Below are 17,953 nucleotides of genomic sequence, written 5' to 3'. Positions count from 1 at the left end.
TTGTGGACCTTGATTTTTTACTTATAGTGTATGATTTTTAAAACATGTATATGACCACAGCATACAATAATGATTTGAAACTTTCTTTTTTTTCTCTTGGCAAAAATATATCACAGATACATCTATCCTTGTTGATACTATCGTTTACCTACGATATATATATTTTAGGTTATTTGATTTAAAAAATCCATAGATCTGTAGAAGTTCCAAACTTACACTTAGGAGAGTTGAGCCACCATAGTAAGGCAAGAAGAACTTTTTAAGACCTAACTGTCTAAGGGGATGTTATGATTGCCCATTAAGCCATTTCAGGGTCAACTGAAAAATGAGCAGTGAGAAGCAAGTTGACTGGTTATAGCCTCCAATCAGTAATGTTGTCCTTATATGCGGAATCAGCAAAAAGATCTCAATCATGATAACAAGAAAAATGCTAAAATGTCCAAGAATTTAAATAGAGATGTTAGGATCTGTATGAAGAAAATTGCAGAACTTTGTCGAAGGGTATAATAAAAGGCTGACTAAATGTGGACAATAGCCATTTTATGCCACATTTTTTCTTTTGTCTTATTTTTATACTTTTGCCAACATTAATTGTGAGTGGTTATGTCCAATTTTTTGCTGATACATGCTGATGTGTTAAGCATTATTTTGATTATCTTTTTATTTCCATAGACTTTTCTAAAGAGAAACTTTGGAGTGGAATTAATGGGTCTTAAAAATACCAACATCTTCCTTTTGATACATTAAAATGCTTTTTAAGAGGTTGTACATAGAAATTTGAACAATGGATTATTCTTACTGCTTTGAAGTAGTCTCAAGTAAAAAGAAAAATAGTCACATAATTAACTGAAAATTTATGTGTAATAGATTTTTTCCAAAGATTGAAAGATGGGGAAAGATAAGTGATATGCTGGTTCTTAGTGGAAAGGGCAGTGTCTTTGTGGATTATAACTGATTGCTCTAAGAGACCTAATACCAGAGTTCACTGGATTGTAACATTCTGGAGTAGTTCAGAGAGAGTAAGGGATGGTTTTGCTAGAGAGAAAGCAAACCCCAAAACAGTAGCCCAAAGCCAAATGGGGAGTTTCTAGGTAGAAAATTGACATTATGAATACAATTCAGTTTTTCCTCTTTTTTTAATGCAACAAAGCATTCCTTAGTTTGTTAATGCATTTTTTTAAAAAATGGACATAATACCTTTATTTATTTATTTTTATGTGGTGCTGAGAATCAAACCCAGTGCCTCATGCATATGAGGCAAATGCTCTACCCCTGAGCCACAATCCCAGCCCGTTAATGCATTTTTTAAAATGCAAGTTTGTTAATGGAAAAGGATTATGCTTTTTCAACTAGAGTCTAGTTTACTTATTAAATTGTAACCACACAAGTGAAAGATGTTGATAAGTGAGTTTTTTCATACCACATGTTTATCAGATTTCCTTTTATGGATTGGGTTTCTAGAGGGAAATTTTAAAGGATTTTTGTTTGTTTCTAAACTTACTGGGGATATTTATATATTTCAATTTTAAGAAATATGTTACTTAACAGTAATACTAGATCCTGAAATTGAATAAGCTGTCAGATCCCACTCATATCTTTACAGTATGAAATTAAAAAAGAGCTAAGTAATTGGTCTTTTCAGTTGAATAAATATTTTGCCAGGCATTTGGTTTTTACCTTCTTAATGTTATCTGTTTAGATGATTATTACTTCTGGATTTACTAAGAAACTGAGGATTGCCTCTTAAGGACCATTGCTGTGGAGGCTGTTGGAATATAGTCTAGCTTCAAAAGTCAGAGACAGATTGATAAAAGATAACTGATCCTAATATCCTAATACCTCTAAATGGTTTTTGCTGATACAATAGTATGCTTTTAAAATATGAAAAAGTAATAGTCATATAACTAATTGGTATTTATATGGGATAGATTTTTTTCAAAGATTGAAAGATAGAATATTTATAGAATAGTTGATTTTAGGGTTGTCATATTATTGCAAATATGTTTCTCCCCCTGGGAATAGAAGCTTGCAAAATTAAAAAATATTTAATTTTCTGCATAGCTCCACCAAGTATGTTGGTGAAGGATGAATATGTTCATGACTTTGAGGGACAGCCATCATTATCCACAGAAGGACATTCAATTCAAACCATCCAGCATCCACCAAGTAATCGTGCTTCGACGGAGACATACAGTACCCCAGCTCTTTTAGCCCCATCTGAGTCAAATGCTACCAGCACTACCAACTTTCCCAACATTCCTGTGGCTTCCACAAGTAAGTTATATAATCTGATGTAGTCAGCAAGTTGACTTCCTAACCAATGAATATTTATACATTGTCACTTAGAGGAAAACCCCAAGAAAGTCAAAGTTAAAAGTACTGTGGTATCTCTCATAGGTGAACTTAGGGATCAAACCCATGGCCTGGTACGGCTAGGCAAGCATTATATACCACAGAGCCAGACATACTCTCCTGCCCCAAGATAAACAAATATTGGACAAGTGTTTTAGTTGGTCCTGGAAAAAATGGTGTTTATAATTTATTTAAAGGTTTTTATATTGACATATATATATAATCATTTGGAAGTTGACTGATGGATTTGATTATGACACACATTTATATTAATGATCGAATTTGTCTTTTATTTACTAATATATGCAAGAGTAAGAAGTATCTTAAGTTTTCCAGATATTTTATTTATTATATTATTTATTTTATATTTCTGTTTGTTTATTATATATATATTATTTATTATATATTTATTTTAGTACTGGGGATTGAACTTGGAGATACTCAACCACTGAGCCACATTCCCAGCCCTATTTTGTATTTTATTTGGAGACGAGGGTCTCACTGTGTTGCTTAGTGCCTGGATGTGGCTGGCTGGAGGCCGCTGGGATTATAGGTGTGCACCACTGCGCCCAGTTCTCCTGATGGATTTTAGAGAAATATTTAAGTAGTTAACAAGTAGTTTTGAACCAAGGTATTTATGAAGGTCTTATTAAGGAATTGCAATCTTTCTTTAGTCCAGTGTTTTTAGTTTGCTTTATCTGGGAGAATATTGCTTTAAAATAGTCCTCTCAATTTTCCATTGTACAAACTTAGAGAAAAAGGATTAAAAAAAATTTTTTTGTAGTTATAGATGGACAGCATGACTTAATATTTATTTATTTATTTTTATGGCGGGGGGGGGGCGGTGGGGATGGGGTGGGTGATGCTAAGGATTAAACCCAGTGCCTCACACATGTTGGCAAGTGCTCTGCCACTGAGATACAGCCCCAGCTTGAAAAAGGGATCTTGACAAACTTTTTTATAACATATATGCCACTGGATAGACACTATTTTAGTCAATTTTTAAAACAATTTTTTTGTTGTTGTTGATAGACCTTTATTTTTACTTATTTATATGCAGTGCTGAGGATTGAACCCAGCGCCTCACACTTGCCAGGCAAGTGCATTACTGCTCTGCCCCAGCCCCAGCCCCAGCCCCAGCCCCAGCTTTAGTCAATTTCAATGTAAAGCTAAATTCTACACCTCTTTTTTCCTAATATCTTATAATTACTACTTCTTTTCTTAAAAAATAAGTCTTTTTCAAATGAAGTTTTCCCATGATAGCGTTGTTACCTTCTCTGCCATATTGTAGGAGGCAGAGGGGTATTAAGTTCAGATTTTCCTTTTTCTTTTATCTTTTGAGGTGCTAGAGATTGAACCCAGGGCCTTTGAGAATTAGCAAGTGCTCTACTGTTGTGTTACATCCCCAGCCAAGGCTCAGATTTTTTGGAGGCCTAAGATAATATGACCTTGTTCTTTTAGTATTGCTATTTAGTTTCATATCACCAAAGGTTGAACGGTTTGCTGGTTAGAAAGTGAAACAGCTTTTTTAAAAATATTTTTTTAAAATGAATTACAGAACATTGTCTTGGTATCTGTATGGTGTAAATTGTACCTGGATACTAAAGGGATTGTGTTTAAGCCTACATGAGCAGTAGATATTTGATAGATTTAGACTGGTAACTTTGTTAGTTGCTGTCAAAGGGACTATTATTCTGTTTACTTTAATATCAGGTCCGAGTCAACATTGAAATTTGATCTTTGGAATAAATGGGAGATTGGTATCTATGATTGGTATCTTTATCTTTTCAAGTAAAGTATACCAACATTTCTCTTTAATCTATTTCGTGATATCAAAGCAATATCTTTTGTTTTGCAACACAAGATGTGAAAATCTCACTGTGGATATTTTTTTGGGGGGGGTGGTACTAGGATACTGGGGATTGAAGTCGGGGGCACTCGACTACTGAGCTACGTCCTCAGCCCTATGTTGTATTTTATTTAGAGACAGGGTTTCACTGAGTTGCTTTGTGTAGTACGTCGCTTTTGCTGAGGCTGGCTTTGAACTTGTGATCTTCCTGCCTCAGCCTCCTGAACCACTGGGATTATAGGCATGCACCATTGCACCTGGTTGGATAGTGTTTTTAAGTAGGCTATATGGATTCATTTTAAAACTTGGACCTTTAATCACAGAGAACTGTCTACTTTTTAGTTACCAATTTGTGAGTATGGTTGACAAACAAATGGAGAATAAAAGGAGATACATGACAGCTGCTTGAGCATAGATTAGTGTTAGAGCACAGCTGTCTGTTTATATAACCTGGATATTAAATTTTGGTACCTTTGTTAATGCTTATTAAAGTGACTTCATTTCAACTGTTTTGCTCCTTGTGGTTTCGTCTTATTTGAAGACCAGAAAAAGTGTTATGAGTGAAATGCATCTAATTTTGTATTTTGGGAGTAAATTTTTGTTTTTAAATAGTAACTACTATAGTCAGTGTTTCCTAACATCACAAAAAGTATATTGATAGAATTGCAGAAAAGAAACTGGCTAAAATAGAGGAATTTGAGGCTATTTTATATGAGCCAATTTCATTATATTCATTATGTTGTTTATCTGATACACTTGGAACTATGTAATGTAAATATTCAATACAGATGACTGTAGTTTGTCACTTTATAATTTGTTTAGTTTGGCACTTGAATCTTCAGAGTTTCTTTTTAGATACTTCTAATGAAAATAATTTCTCCAGTTTAGTGACAGTTTTTGTAAGTTAGCTAAGAGCACATAGTCTGTACAGGTGTTAAAACCTAGAGCAAAAACATAACTGACCTTTAAAGAAAACTTAAGAGAATTTTTTGGGATGATTTAGGAACATCTTTAAAAATAAACAGGTTGAGGGTTATCAAAACATTTTCTTTAGCATTTGATTTTATAGTTCTTAGCTTTATACAAATGTGATATGTAGAGAGGAGGAAAATATGCCTTTTTTTCTTGATACTTTGAGTAATGTTGACATTTACTCTCTTCCATTTGATTACATTTCCATCTAAATGTGAAGAGTGAGGTGATCCAGTCACAAATAACATAGGGAATTTCAAAGCTTTCTAAATAGGATAAACAATTGCCTTAAAATTAATTTTGGTACCTTTGTTAATGCTTAAAATTAATACTTGCTTTAAGAAATAATCTTTTCCACCTAAGGTGGGGGAAAAAGCCTTAAAAATGCCAGACAGTAAACAATATCTTAGAATGTTTTGAGTAGAATAAAAGCCAAGGGAAGTTTAATTTTTTCTGGTATGATGCATTGAGAGAGGGGATCTACTTTCATATAAATATAGGAATTATGATGGCATTTGTGAAAATGCATAATTCTTGGTTTTTAAAAGCACATGAAAAAATTTCAAAGTAGATGGATAGGGTTTTTGTTTTGTTTTGTAAACAAATACTATATTGACTTGATTGCACAGTAGAGTTAGATATTTCACTTTCTCCATTGCATCCCATTTAAAATATTTGTCTGCTCTGCTTTTCTTTTATCAAACTCTAGCCTTCTGCCATTACCAGTACTAGTGCTGATAATAATTAACTTTTAGATTTCAACATTTTCTTGAACCTGGGTTTTAGAGGTCCTAATTTAAAAATATCCAGAGAGAGTTGGGTGATGTGGCTAACTGATGTGTTTCTTAACTTATTATGGTAGTGTAGACAAGTAGTAGGATTTGGCTAGCATTTGAAGAATATTTGTGAAGAAATCGGCCATTAAAATTAGTCAGACATTATCAGATGAAATAATTTTGAACTTCTTAAAATTAAGGATTGCCTTTAAAGCTGACTTTAGCTTATTTATTTATTTATTTGATAGGCAATGGGTGAGTTCCACTTTTGGAACTCATCTTTATAGTTGTGGATTATCAGATACAATTGGTCCTTCATTAATTGTATAAAATCATAGGATTGCATCTGTACGTGTACCATGTTAATTTCTTCTTGTTTCTCTAGGTCAGCCTGCCAGTATTCTGGCAGGTAGTCATAGTGAAGGACTGTTGCAAATAGCTTCAGGGCCTCAGCCAGGACAGCAGCAGAATGGATTTACTGGTCAGCCAGCTACTTACCATCATAGTATGTACATGCTTTTTAAAATATTTTAAATAGTTGAGAAAAATAGGCAGCCTTTATAAAAGCAAATTAATCCATGTGGGCCTTAATTTTTAGACAGCACTACCACCTGGACTGGAAGTAGGACTGCTCCATACACACCTAATTTGCCTCACCACCAAAACGGCCATCTTCAGCACCACCCGCCTATGCCGCCCCATCCCGGACATTACTGTAAGCTCTTGTTTTTGTTGTAAGGACTTTTTATTTTGTAGGACTTTGCTTTCAGTTTATTTTTTTTTAACGTTATTACATCTTTTATTTATTCTACAATTTAATTTCATTAAATAATTAGTGCTTTCATTACTTTTTTCAGCATTTTTATTAAGTAGGTTTTTTTTGTAGTTACCATACTTTGTTTTAGAATGATATATACTAAATATGCATTTCTCTGTTGCTGATGTTTCATTAACACAACACCACATTGATTCCATTCATTTGTTTGCTTTCTGTTTCTCCTTAAACCTCATGTGTATCTTGTATATCCACCCATAGTGTATTGAAACATCTTGAGTGCTACATTCTCAACAGTCCCTTGCCATAGTATTCAGTGCCATAGATACTTAGATGTTTATAATTTGTCAATATTCTGTGCAGGCATGATTGGGAGGGGTACCCTACAGATAGCCTATGGTTTCAGTCAGAATAGGAACATCTTACATGTGGCTTACTAAAACTAGGAGTATAAATCTTCCATATATATAAAATCTCTTTCCTCTTACTTAAAGATTAGTAGTACCAAAGAAAACCTCTAAAATACCAAAAGGTATAAGTAACAAAATTAAAATAACCCAAAATCCTACTACCTAGAGATCTCTGCTTCTGATATTTTGTTTTTTTCTTCCAGTCATATAAATGGGTATATGTAAATTGAAGGGTTGGTCACATTATATGTATATTGTTATAATTTGCTTTTTTTCCAATTATATTACTGTTTTTCCATGTCTTAAAATAATATAGTTTTAATGGCTGCCTGGATCAGCATAGTGTTTAAGAGTGCTGGGTTATGCTGTATGATCATTGGCAACTTATTTAACCTCATAAGCCTATAAGGGTACTCAATAGTGTTGTAAGAAAATGTAATAATTCACCTGTGTTTTTTTGCAGTTGTTAGCTACTATTCCATTGTATAAATATCCTTAATAAACACAGTCTTGTTTTTAGAATAGTTTTAATGATTTAAATTATTACTATTTTCTTATAAATTATTCTATATTACATGTTACATGAATAATTCATTTATAATCTGCATTAAATACTGCATGAAAAATTATTTGCAAATTGCTTATAAAACTATTTGTAAATTGCTTAACAGCATTTGGCAGATAGCACTAAAGTGTTAGTTGTTATATATCCACAAAAGTAATTCAGAAGTATTTGCTTATAATTATAAAGTAATCTAAACTAAGCTTTTAAGTTTTAGAAATTGTTTAAGCTTGATTTTAACAAATCATAAGGTAATAGTAAGATTTATTAAAAGTTTTAGCATTGGGAAACTTTTAATAAATAAAAATGGGATTTTTATTGTCTTTTCTTTAGGGCCAGTTCACAATGAACTTGCATTCCAGCCTCCCATTTCCAATCATCCTGGTAAGTGTGTTTCAAAATTGATTCCCTATGTTTAGCTTTCCATTGTGGTAATTGGAATACACATACAGGTGTTACCGTAATTACCAGGTAAGTTAGCTTTTCAGACAAGAGTAATACTCATTATGTGAGTTAAGTATTTATGAGTAGCTAATAAAATCATATATAGACTGTATTTGATAATTTTTTTTTCTCCTCCTTGAGATGGGGCCTTGCTATTTTGCCCAGGCTATCCTTGAACTCAAGATCTTCCTGTTATGCCTCAGCCTCCTGAATAGCTAGATTACAGATGTGAACTATCATGCCCAGCTATATTTGATTCATTTTAATTGTCTTGGAAAGAAGAGACAACACGAGGTGCAGTGGCTCATGCCTCTAATCCCAGTGGCTCAGGAGGCTGAAACAGGAGGATTGCAAGTTCAAAGCCAGCCTCAGCAATGGTGAGGTGATAAATAACTCAGTGAGACCCTATCTCTAAATAAAATACAAAATAGGACTGGGGATGTGGCTCAGTGGTTGAATGCCTGAGTTCAATCCCCAGTACCTCCCCCACCCCCACTACCAGAAAAAAAGGTAGGGAAAAAAAAAGACAAGAATTCTGTTTGCACTAAAATATAAAGTATAGAAATGCTGGTTTCAGCATTGGATACATAAATATACAGTAGAATAAAACTAGGTTTTGAAATAGAACTACTGTAAAACTGTAGCTTTAAAAGGCAGGAAAGAATCTTAAATAGATGCTGAAAAGAAAAATAATTCATTGTATCTTGTCTTAGAAGATTTCAAGAGTCTTTCCTTAACTGGAATTTAGAAACTATATGATTAAATTATGTTCAGAAGACTAAGTAGCTAAGTAGCTTTCTTTAATTGAGCTTGTACATGATTTTTTTTTTTCAATCATAGAAGTAATAAAACAAAGTAATAAAATAAATATTGAAGTTCCCCTGTTGTGAAGCCCCTCTCCCTTCATCCCTTCATAATGATTTTTCTTAGTTTAAAAAGATGAGAATGCTGTTGTGTCTGTTTGTATTTGCAGGAGGTTGGTTCCAAAATGCCCCTCAGATATCAAATCTGCAGATGTTCAAGTCCCTTATATAAAATGGCATAGTGTTTGCATATAACCTACACGTGATGACTTAAAGTATACAGGAAGATGATATATGGGACTTGAGCATTGCAGATTTTGATATCTACAAAGGGCCCTGAAAACAATCCCTCATGGATACTGGAGGACAACTGTATAGATTTCCAATAAAGATTCTAAAAATGTATAACTACAGTGACCAAAATGATTAATTTAAAGGATAACTTATAGTTCATGTAGTTCTACATATTTTTATTTGTGTAAATAGTGTGCTGTTGCTGATTATGTATGCTGATTCCATTTTTTCAGCTGTTTAAAAATAATTGAAAGGAAGATTTTTTTTGTTTATGACTATCCTTGTTTAAGAAATTATTAATTTTAATAATCAAGATTGTGAGAATTAGTTTAACCATGCTCACTAGCAGTAAATTTAACTGGTTAAAGATTAATGAGGTAAATAATATTTATTTTCTTTAGGAGATGGTGGTGGGACAGAAAGATTTTTCTTTTTTTTTTTTTTTGTGGCTTTTGGGATTGAATCCAGGTGTGCTCTTCTACTGAGCTATATCTTCAGACCTTTATATTTTTTATTTTGAGACGGGGTCTCACCAAGTTACCAAGGCTGGCCTTGAATTTGGCAGTCTTTCTGCTTCAGCCTCCTGAGTAGCTAGAATTACAAGTGTTAGCCACTGTGCCTGGCCAAAACCAGTTTTTAAACTTTATGTATATACTAGTTTAATTATCTTCTTTAATAGATATTCTCTGTATGTGTTATGGTATATTTGTTATGACTTTAAACATTTTTTGTGGATCAAGTGGCCTTGCCTTTTCTTTAGCAGTTTTTGGAGAAATGTAATATATAGAAAAGAACATAACATTAGCATATCATCTATTGAATGATATTAAAGCCATAACCGCTGCCCAGATTGAGAACTAAAATACTACAGTACCCCAGAAACCCTCCTATCTACATTTTGAAATTTTTTCCTCTCTTCTCCCTAAAGGTAACCACTATTCTGCTTTTTATGCAAATCATTTTTTTCTTTTTGCTCCCTTAAAGTAATAAATGTGTGCTTATTGGGCACAGTGGTATATGCCTGTAATTCAGGAGGCTGAGGCAGGAGGATTGGAAGTTCAAAGTCAGCCTCAGCAATTTAGAACCTGTCTCAAAAACTAAAAAAGACTAGAGCTATATACCTTAGTGCTCTTTTGTTCAATCTTCAGTACAAAAAAAAAAAAAAAAAAAAAGCATCCCTAAACAACCTAGTTTAGCAGTTTGGTTTTACTGGTTTTTGAAATTATATAAATTGGATCATTTTGTCACAATCTTAATTTTTTTTTTTTTTGTAAAGGAACTATATAATGGTAAGGAGAAAATGTTGAGCCATAAGAATGAAAATTTTTGCTGGCACTGAGGTAGCATCATTAAAAATCAGTAGTGGTTCTTACCACCTTTGGAGACTCAGTAGCTTAGTGGGAGATGGTCTCCGGGAACATGGATAGTTAGGGATCTAGAGAAGAACCTACCCTGGATGGAATAGTGGAGTGGGAGTAGTAGTAGTAGTATTTAGCTAGTGATATAGACTCCATTGCAGATTGATTTTTTTTTTAATATTTATTTTTTAGTTGTAGTTGGACACAATACCTTTATTTTGTTTACTTGTTGAACTCAGGGCCTCGAATGTGCTAGGTGAGCACGCTACCACTGAGCCACAACCCCAGCCCCTTCCTTTGACCTTTTGATAGGTTAACTTTGTTCTTATAATGTTTAGGCCATACCATCTTAATGAAGTCAGTAGGTTAGAACTGAGATAGATGGTCTTTGGCTATGGATACTAATGGGTCCCCAAGGAGTTTTACTTCATAACTGTGACTCTTGATGTCTTTTCTTATACTTTTAGAAAGAATATTCACGCTGGTCTCTCTGATAGGAGAGCTTTCAGTCTTGGTACCTTCCTCCTTACCAAGTAATGCTCAAGAGAAATAACATAACTATATTCAAATTTTAAAAGTATTGAGTAGCAGTTTATTACCTATTCATTGCTTGGCCATAAGATTAAAGTCCACATTCCTTAGCAAAGCAGAGGAGAGTTTCTGGTCTGGCCCCTGCATACTTCTCTAGCTCTTTCTCATCATATTTTAAACATCTTGCACTACTTACCTAATTTTGCAGGGTATATCATTCCTCTCTACCTTTTTAGTGTATATGTTATATTTTGCATATGTATTATATGTTCTATAGTACTATATTTTGCAGTGCAACAAATTATACCAAATAATACCAAAACTTGAGAAGTTAAAACAGTAATAGCAATTTGTTACATTAGTTTGTTTAGCTGAGTACTTCTGGTTTGAAGTCTCATGAAGTTGCAATAAAGTTGTTGTCACCATCTGAAGGCTTTTTAGGGGCTGGAAGGTTCCTTTTTAGGGTGATTTACCACCACACCTGTCTAGTTTGTGTTATCATTGGCAGGAAGCTCCAGTTTCTCTCCATATAGACTTCTCTGTAGAACTGCCCTCCTAAATGTAGCTCAAGCACACCACTGTTGAGAATACTAATCCTTTGTCCCCTGCTACCTAGTGCTTTCTAATAATGCTAAGTATTAGTTTACATGTCTTCTGTCCTCATTTAGTGAACAAACAGAAAAGAAATAAAAATTACATATTTGGAAAAGGTTAATCACTCCATTTCTTTTATTTTTCTTTTTTGGTACTGAGGATTGAACCTAGGGGTCTTAACCACTGAGCCACATTCCCAGCCCTTTTTAAATATTTTATTTAGAAACAGGGTCTGGCTGAGTTGCTAAGTGCCTTGATGAGTTGCTAAGTGCCTCGATAAGTTGCTGAGGCTGGCTGTGAACTCACAATCCTCCTGCCTCAGTTGAGATATATTCATCATATTGATTGCAATTTAAAGTAAAATGTTTCTTCAGTGTCTTTCAGGTTGGATGTGTTCAAATTCACAAATGGATTTGAAACCCTTACTTTGACAAATTCAGATATGTTTTGGCACTTTAGAGCAATCCACCATTCCAGAGAGCACCTTATATATTCATAAGATTCTCACAGGGCATCTCATTCAGATATGAATAATAAAAGGAATAATTCATAACGTGACTCTTAGGTATTCAGATTTTGAACTTTGTCTTGAATGACTTTATTTTTATTTATATATTAGAGATAATATCTTGGTAACGTACTTTCCATTATAATTGAACATTTACTTGTTAAAACTGTGCTTTATAATACATTTCCCCTTTACAGAAATATTTAGTAATATATATTACATTCTTAATTATAAAAAATTTATGTTAACTCAATATCTTTTTATCACAGTGCTGAGCATTGAACCCAAGATTTTGCAGATGCTAGGGAAGCTCCCTACCACTGACTTATGTATCCTTAGCCCAACTCAGTCTTTCTTTCTTTTTTTTTTTAAATATTTATTTCTTAGTTATTGGCGGACACAACATCTTTGTTTGTATGTGGTGCTGAGGATTGAACCCGGGCCACACTCATGCCAGGCGTGCGCGCTACTGCTTGAGCCACATCCCCAGCCCCCAACTCAGTCTTTCAAAACCTTTTTTTTTTCCTGGCAGTGATGAGCACCCCACAGACTAAATGAGACTTCACTAATTTAAGGGGAAAAAATTAAAATACCAAAGTAAGCACATAAAATTCTCAGTCCCTTTCAAATGAATTGGAACATTAAGAATAACCTCTTTGAATTGAGTAATTCCAGCCTTCTATTCTTGCTGGTTTTGACAAGCTGCAGAGTTGATATTTATATGGCATTTATTCGTTGGGGTGAAAGAGTGGAAAGAGGCTGTTTTAGTCAGCTTTGCATCACTGTGACCAATACTTGACCAGAACAATTTAGAGGAGGAAAAGTTCATTTTGGCTTATTGTTTCCAAGGTTCACTCCTTGGTTGACTGATTCTATTGCCTTATATTTTTCAGTTGATCTCATCCTAATCAAACTCCAGATTTTAAAAATGACTTTAGGGTTTGAAGAACAGTATTGGGTACTGAGCTGGAAAACAGAAGACATGGAAATTGCTACTTTTTAATGCACTGTGTTATTTTAATCCAATTCTTTGGGGTGCTTTTCATTTCCCTCTCCCCTGTTTTACCCTTTCTTTTTGGAAAAGCTGTCTATGGAGTGTAAGTAAAGGCCTAATATTCAAATGGATGGATGTTCTTTTTTGTTTATTTCCTATAGCTCCTGAGTATTGGTGTTCCATTGCTTACTTTGAGATGGACGTTCAGGTAGGAGAGACATTTAAAGTTCCTTCAAGCTGCCCTATTGTAACTGTTGATGGATATGTGGATCCTTCTGGAGGAGATCGCTTTTGCTTGGGTCAACTCTCCAATGTCCACAGGACAGAAGCCATTGAAAGAGCGAGGTATTGATTGTATAGTTCCATAGTTATTTTAAAAAATTGAGCATAGTACATTTGTCTTTTTAAAATTGTTTATTTTATGTATTTACTTATTTATTTTTATGTGGTGCTAAGAACTGAACCCAGTGCCTCTACCTGCTAGGCAAGTGCTCTACCACTGAGCTATAACTCCAGCCCCATACATTATCTTTTTGAGATAATGTTTATTTCTTCATTTATATTTAATGAAGATGGAAAAATATTGCCTTGAAAATTCTGAATTTTTAAGCATTCCATTTTAATTTTAGATGTTTGTTTAATATGTAAGGATAAAAGATAGGTTTCTATTAAATGCTAGACCTTTGAAAACTAGATTCCAAATTTCAATTTCTTTGATAATGTATTATTTTCTCCAAATCTATTGAGAGGAAATAATATATCATGAGAATAGATATTTCTGAAGGTTATGAAAAATCGAAAAATTGGTAATAAAAGGGAAATGGTTAAGTGGCTTATGATAAACCTATTTTTATGTAATCATTACAATTTTTTTAATCATTAAAATGTTTATATAATGAAACAGAAAAGATGATGTGAAAATGCATAATTTGGGCTATTTGATCTCACCTGTTAAAGGATATGTGTGTGTATGCACATGATCTTGGTTTTACATTTGCTATCTAACTTTGGCAAGTTACTTAATACTGGCTGATAGAATTTTCTGACATGTAGGAAATGATTTATATCTGCATTGTCCGATTCACTAGCCAGTAGCCACATGTAGCTTTTGAGTGCTTAAAATATGGCTTATACAAAGATGGCACATACCTGTAATATTAGTGGCTTGGGAGGGTGAGGCAGGAGGATCTCAAGGTCAAGGCCAGCCTCAGCAACTTTGTGAGGCCCTATCAACTTAGTGAGGCCTGTCTCAAAAAATAAAAAGGGCTGGGGATGTGACTCAGTGGTTGCCTCTGAGTTCAGTTCCTGGTGTGGAAAAAAAAAAAAAAGTCATGTGATTAACTGAATTTTTAATTATAGCCATATATTGCTGGACAGTGTAACTCATAAAATATAGAAATTATAGTATGTACCTTATTTAGTTGTGAAGGTTAAATTATAATTCATGTTAAGTGTTCCTGACACATAGCAAGCACCATGTATATTTTTATTATATATAAATAGGAAAGGAAAGAAATATAAAAAAGTTAACCATGGTTATCTTTTGATAATGGTGTTGTATTATGTTCTTTCTTTATTCTTTTTAATTTTTCAATATTGAATATGCAGTATAATCTGAACTAAAATTTATTTGTGAATACTTAAGATATAATGTTTGTCTTTCTAGGTTGCACATAGGCAAAGGTGTGCAGTTGGAATGTAAAGGTGAAGGTGACGTTTGGGTCAGGTGCCTTAGTGACCATGCAGTCTTTGTACAGAGTTACTACTTAGACAGAGAAGCTGGACGTGCACCTGGAGATGCTGTTCATAAGATCTACCCAAGTGCGTATATAAAGGTTAGTTGCAATTTAATTTGAATATTTTAGGCTACAAACCTCTTTGTTGCTTCAAGAACTGAAGTGGAGGTGAGAGGAATAGAAAAATGTTTTACATTGATACATAATAAAAACTTGTGCCAGGTGCAGTGGCGTATACCTGTAAAGCCAGCTGCCTGTAATCCTAGAAGATCTGGAGGTTGAGGTAGGAGGATCATGAGTTCAAAGACAGCCTTAGCAAATTAGCAAATCTCTAACAACTCAATGAGTCAAATATAAAAAAAAGGAGTGGTGATGTGTCTCAGTGGTTAAGCACCCCTGGGTTCAATCCCTGGTACAAAAAAAAAAAAAAAAAATTGTGGGTTTTGTGGATGTATATGTGAAAACACCTTTCATGGAGGTGTTTATTGATATATCAGTTATATCTAGTTTCATGGCTTGCCTTTGTGTCTTTCTCTTTTTTTTACAGATTTGTTAAAATTTTTTGGAGTAATATAGACTTGAAAATATTGAATGAAACCTCCAAACTTATATTCCTTTGACATGGAAATTGGCAAAAATCCAGACTGCAATTTCAGGGTTTTTTTTTTTTTTTTTTTTGTAGTGGGGATTTAACCCAGGGGTGCTTTACCACTAAGTCAGATTCACAGTCCTTTTATTTTTTATTTTGAGACATGGTCTCACTAAGTTGCTGAGGCTAGTCTTGAATTTGTGATCCTCCAGCCTCAGTCTCTCAGGTCACTGGGATTATAGGTGTGCACACCACAACACCTGGCATTTAAAAAAAAGAAATGTTTATTTTTAGTTGTAGTTGGATGCAATACCTTTATTTTATTTATTTTTATGTAGTGCTGAGGATCAAACCAAGGGCCTTCACACATGCTAGGCAAGTGCTCTACTGCTGCCACAACCCTAGCCTGGGACTGGGGTTGAACACAGGATCTTGTGCAAGCTAGGCAAGTTCTCTTCCACTTAGCTACACTACCAGCCTAGACTTTCTTCTTGGCCAATATTTGGGATTTTATGGAAGGGAATTCTAAAATCAAATGCTTTTCAAATCAAGACCCTGAGAAACCTGAGATATTTTTCACTGCTTATTACAAATTACATATTCAACTCAGTTTTGTTTATAACATACACTGTTCTTAGATGAGAAAAATGGTTGTGATTATGCCAAATACGTTTTTAATTTCAGACTTTTCAGTCATCCTGAACATCTTTGTTATCAGCTGTTGTACATTAGTGGAATTAACTGTATCTTAGTACTTATTCCTAGGAGGTTGCATAAGATACAAATACTATAATTAGATAGAAACTATGAAAATGGAAGTGCTTAATTACCTTACAGTGGTGAACCTAATATACCATTTTTGGTTATGGTTCAGTTAAAGGATATTGTCTTTTTTTTTTTTTTTTTTTTAATGTGAAACTTTCAAACATAGCAAATACAGAGAAAATAACAAACCTCATGTACCTATCATCTGCTTTCAACAATTACTAACATTTTACCAATCTTTGTTTATTCATGTAATTTTCCCACCCTTATCCTCCTGGAGTAATTTAAAACCAATTCCAAGATTATACTAGTTGGCTTATAGAGTAATTCCACATGAATTTCTAATTCATGAAGACTTCTAAAAACATAATCACAATGTTGTTTTTAACGAACAAAATTCACTGTGATTCCCTGTTAAAATTTTTGACAATAGAGAATCAGTTATAGTTTTGGTATATTAAAACAATAGAATAGAATAATAAATTATTGTTATATCTATTGATAGGATATTCAGGGCATATAAATAGTGTATGATCACATTTTTGTTAAAATGTCTGTGCAAAATGTTCTACCAGGAACTATCTCTGGGAGTTACTTTGTTTTTTTTCTAATTTTTCTACAAGGAATTTTTATATTTGATTATATGTCCCTTGTTAGTATTTTTAATGCTTTGTGTTTCCTTATATACTTTGTAACCCATTTTGTATTTGTTGGCAAGTTTGTTTTGAAAGAAATAATTCAATTTTTATTTTTTCCTGTGAAATTGCTTTTACTCATAGGGCAATTTTGCCTGGCATCTGGCATCCACATTTCAGAATCTAATCTTATAATCACAAGGTAGGGGGATTTTGAAGAAATTGCATTCCAATCCCCAGATATGCTCAGGGCCTAATTCTCATTGTGTAGGTTTCTCTGCTACTTAACCTCTGCTATGGGCAATTATTTTTTTCCTATGTGCATTTCTACCAGCACTTGGTTGATGGGCAGGTGGCTAGTTGTAGCCCTCAGAGTGCTTGGCTATTGTCCCTTTCCATATTACTCCAAGAAGGTGAATTCCTGGCTTTTACCTCTGCTTATGGTCTTGTTATCCCTAGTGCCTTTGTCTTTAGTCTCTGATCTTCACGGTGGGTTTTATCTGTGGGTTGTTTCATTTATGTCTATTTATGTCTATTCCAAATATTACTGCTATATGAATATTTGTTTCTAAGTTTTTGGGTAAATGTATATTTTCATTTTGTTGAACATGTACCTAGAAGTAGAATTGCTTTATTGTAAGGTGACTGTGTATTTACCAAACTTTTCTAAAGTGATTGTCATTTAACATTTTCACTAACAATATATGAGGGTGTCAGTTTCTCCACATTCTCATTAACACTTGTATATGTTTTTTGATTTAGCCTTCCAAAGGATGTGAAGCAGTGTCTCAGTGTAATTTTGATTTACATTTCCCCAGTGGGTAATAATGTTAAGCATCTCTGTGTACTGTTGGCCATTTGTATATCTTTGGAGAAATGTCTGTTCAAATCTTTTGACCATTTTTCAACTGGGTTCTTTATATTGAGTTCTAAGAGTTCTTTTTATATTCTGAGTACTAGTCCCTATCAATACATGATTTGCAAGTATTTTCTTCCATCTTTTGGG

General features: G+C 33.7%; 1 protein-coding gene across 3 annotated transcripts in view; it reads left to right on the top strand.

Annotated features, from left to right (window-relative positions):
* The window catches only part of Smad4 (SMAD family member 4), a 47,243-nt gene that overhangs the window by 17,669 nt on the left and 11,621 nt on the right, over positions 1–17,953 (top strand). For 2 of the 3 annotated variants that reach the window (XR_013429555.1, XM_078030027.1), the window contains exons 5-10: positions 2,062–2,274; positions 6,335–6,454; positions 6,548–6,664; positions 8,030–8,080; positions 13,384–13,567; positions 14,889–15,057. Coding sequence is in view for 2 of the 3 variants with exons in the window: in XM_078030027.1 (XP_077886153.1) it covers positions 2,062–2,274; positions 6,335–6,454; positions 6,548–6,664; positions 8,030–8,080; positions 13,384–13,567; positions 14,889–15,057 (854 nt within the window). In the remaining variant the exon portion in view is untranslated. The remainder of the gene's footprint in view (positions 1–2,061; positions 2,275–6,334; positions 6,455–6,547; positions 6,665–8,029; positions 8,081–13,383; positions 13,568–14,888; positions 15,058–17,953) is intronic. The other variant, XM_078030028.1, reaches the window with a different exon arrangement.

The sequence above is a fragment of the Ictidomys tridecemlineatus genome, chromosome 13, assembly GCF_052094955.1.
Source record: "Ictidomys tridecemlineatus isolate mIctTri1 chromosome 13, mIctTri1.hap1, whole genome shotgun sequence".
In the NCBI taxonomy this organism is placed as follows: Eukaryota; Metazoa; Chordata; class Mammalia; order Rodentia; family Sciuridae; genus Ictidomys; species Ictidomys tridecemlineatus.
The sequence above is the reverse complement of the archived record's forward strand: the minus strand, read 5'-3'. Positions and strand labels throughout refer to the sequence as shown.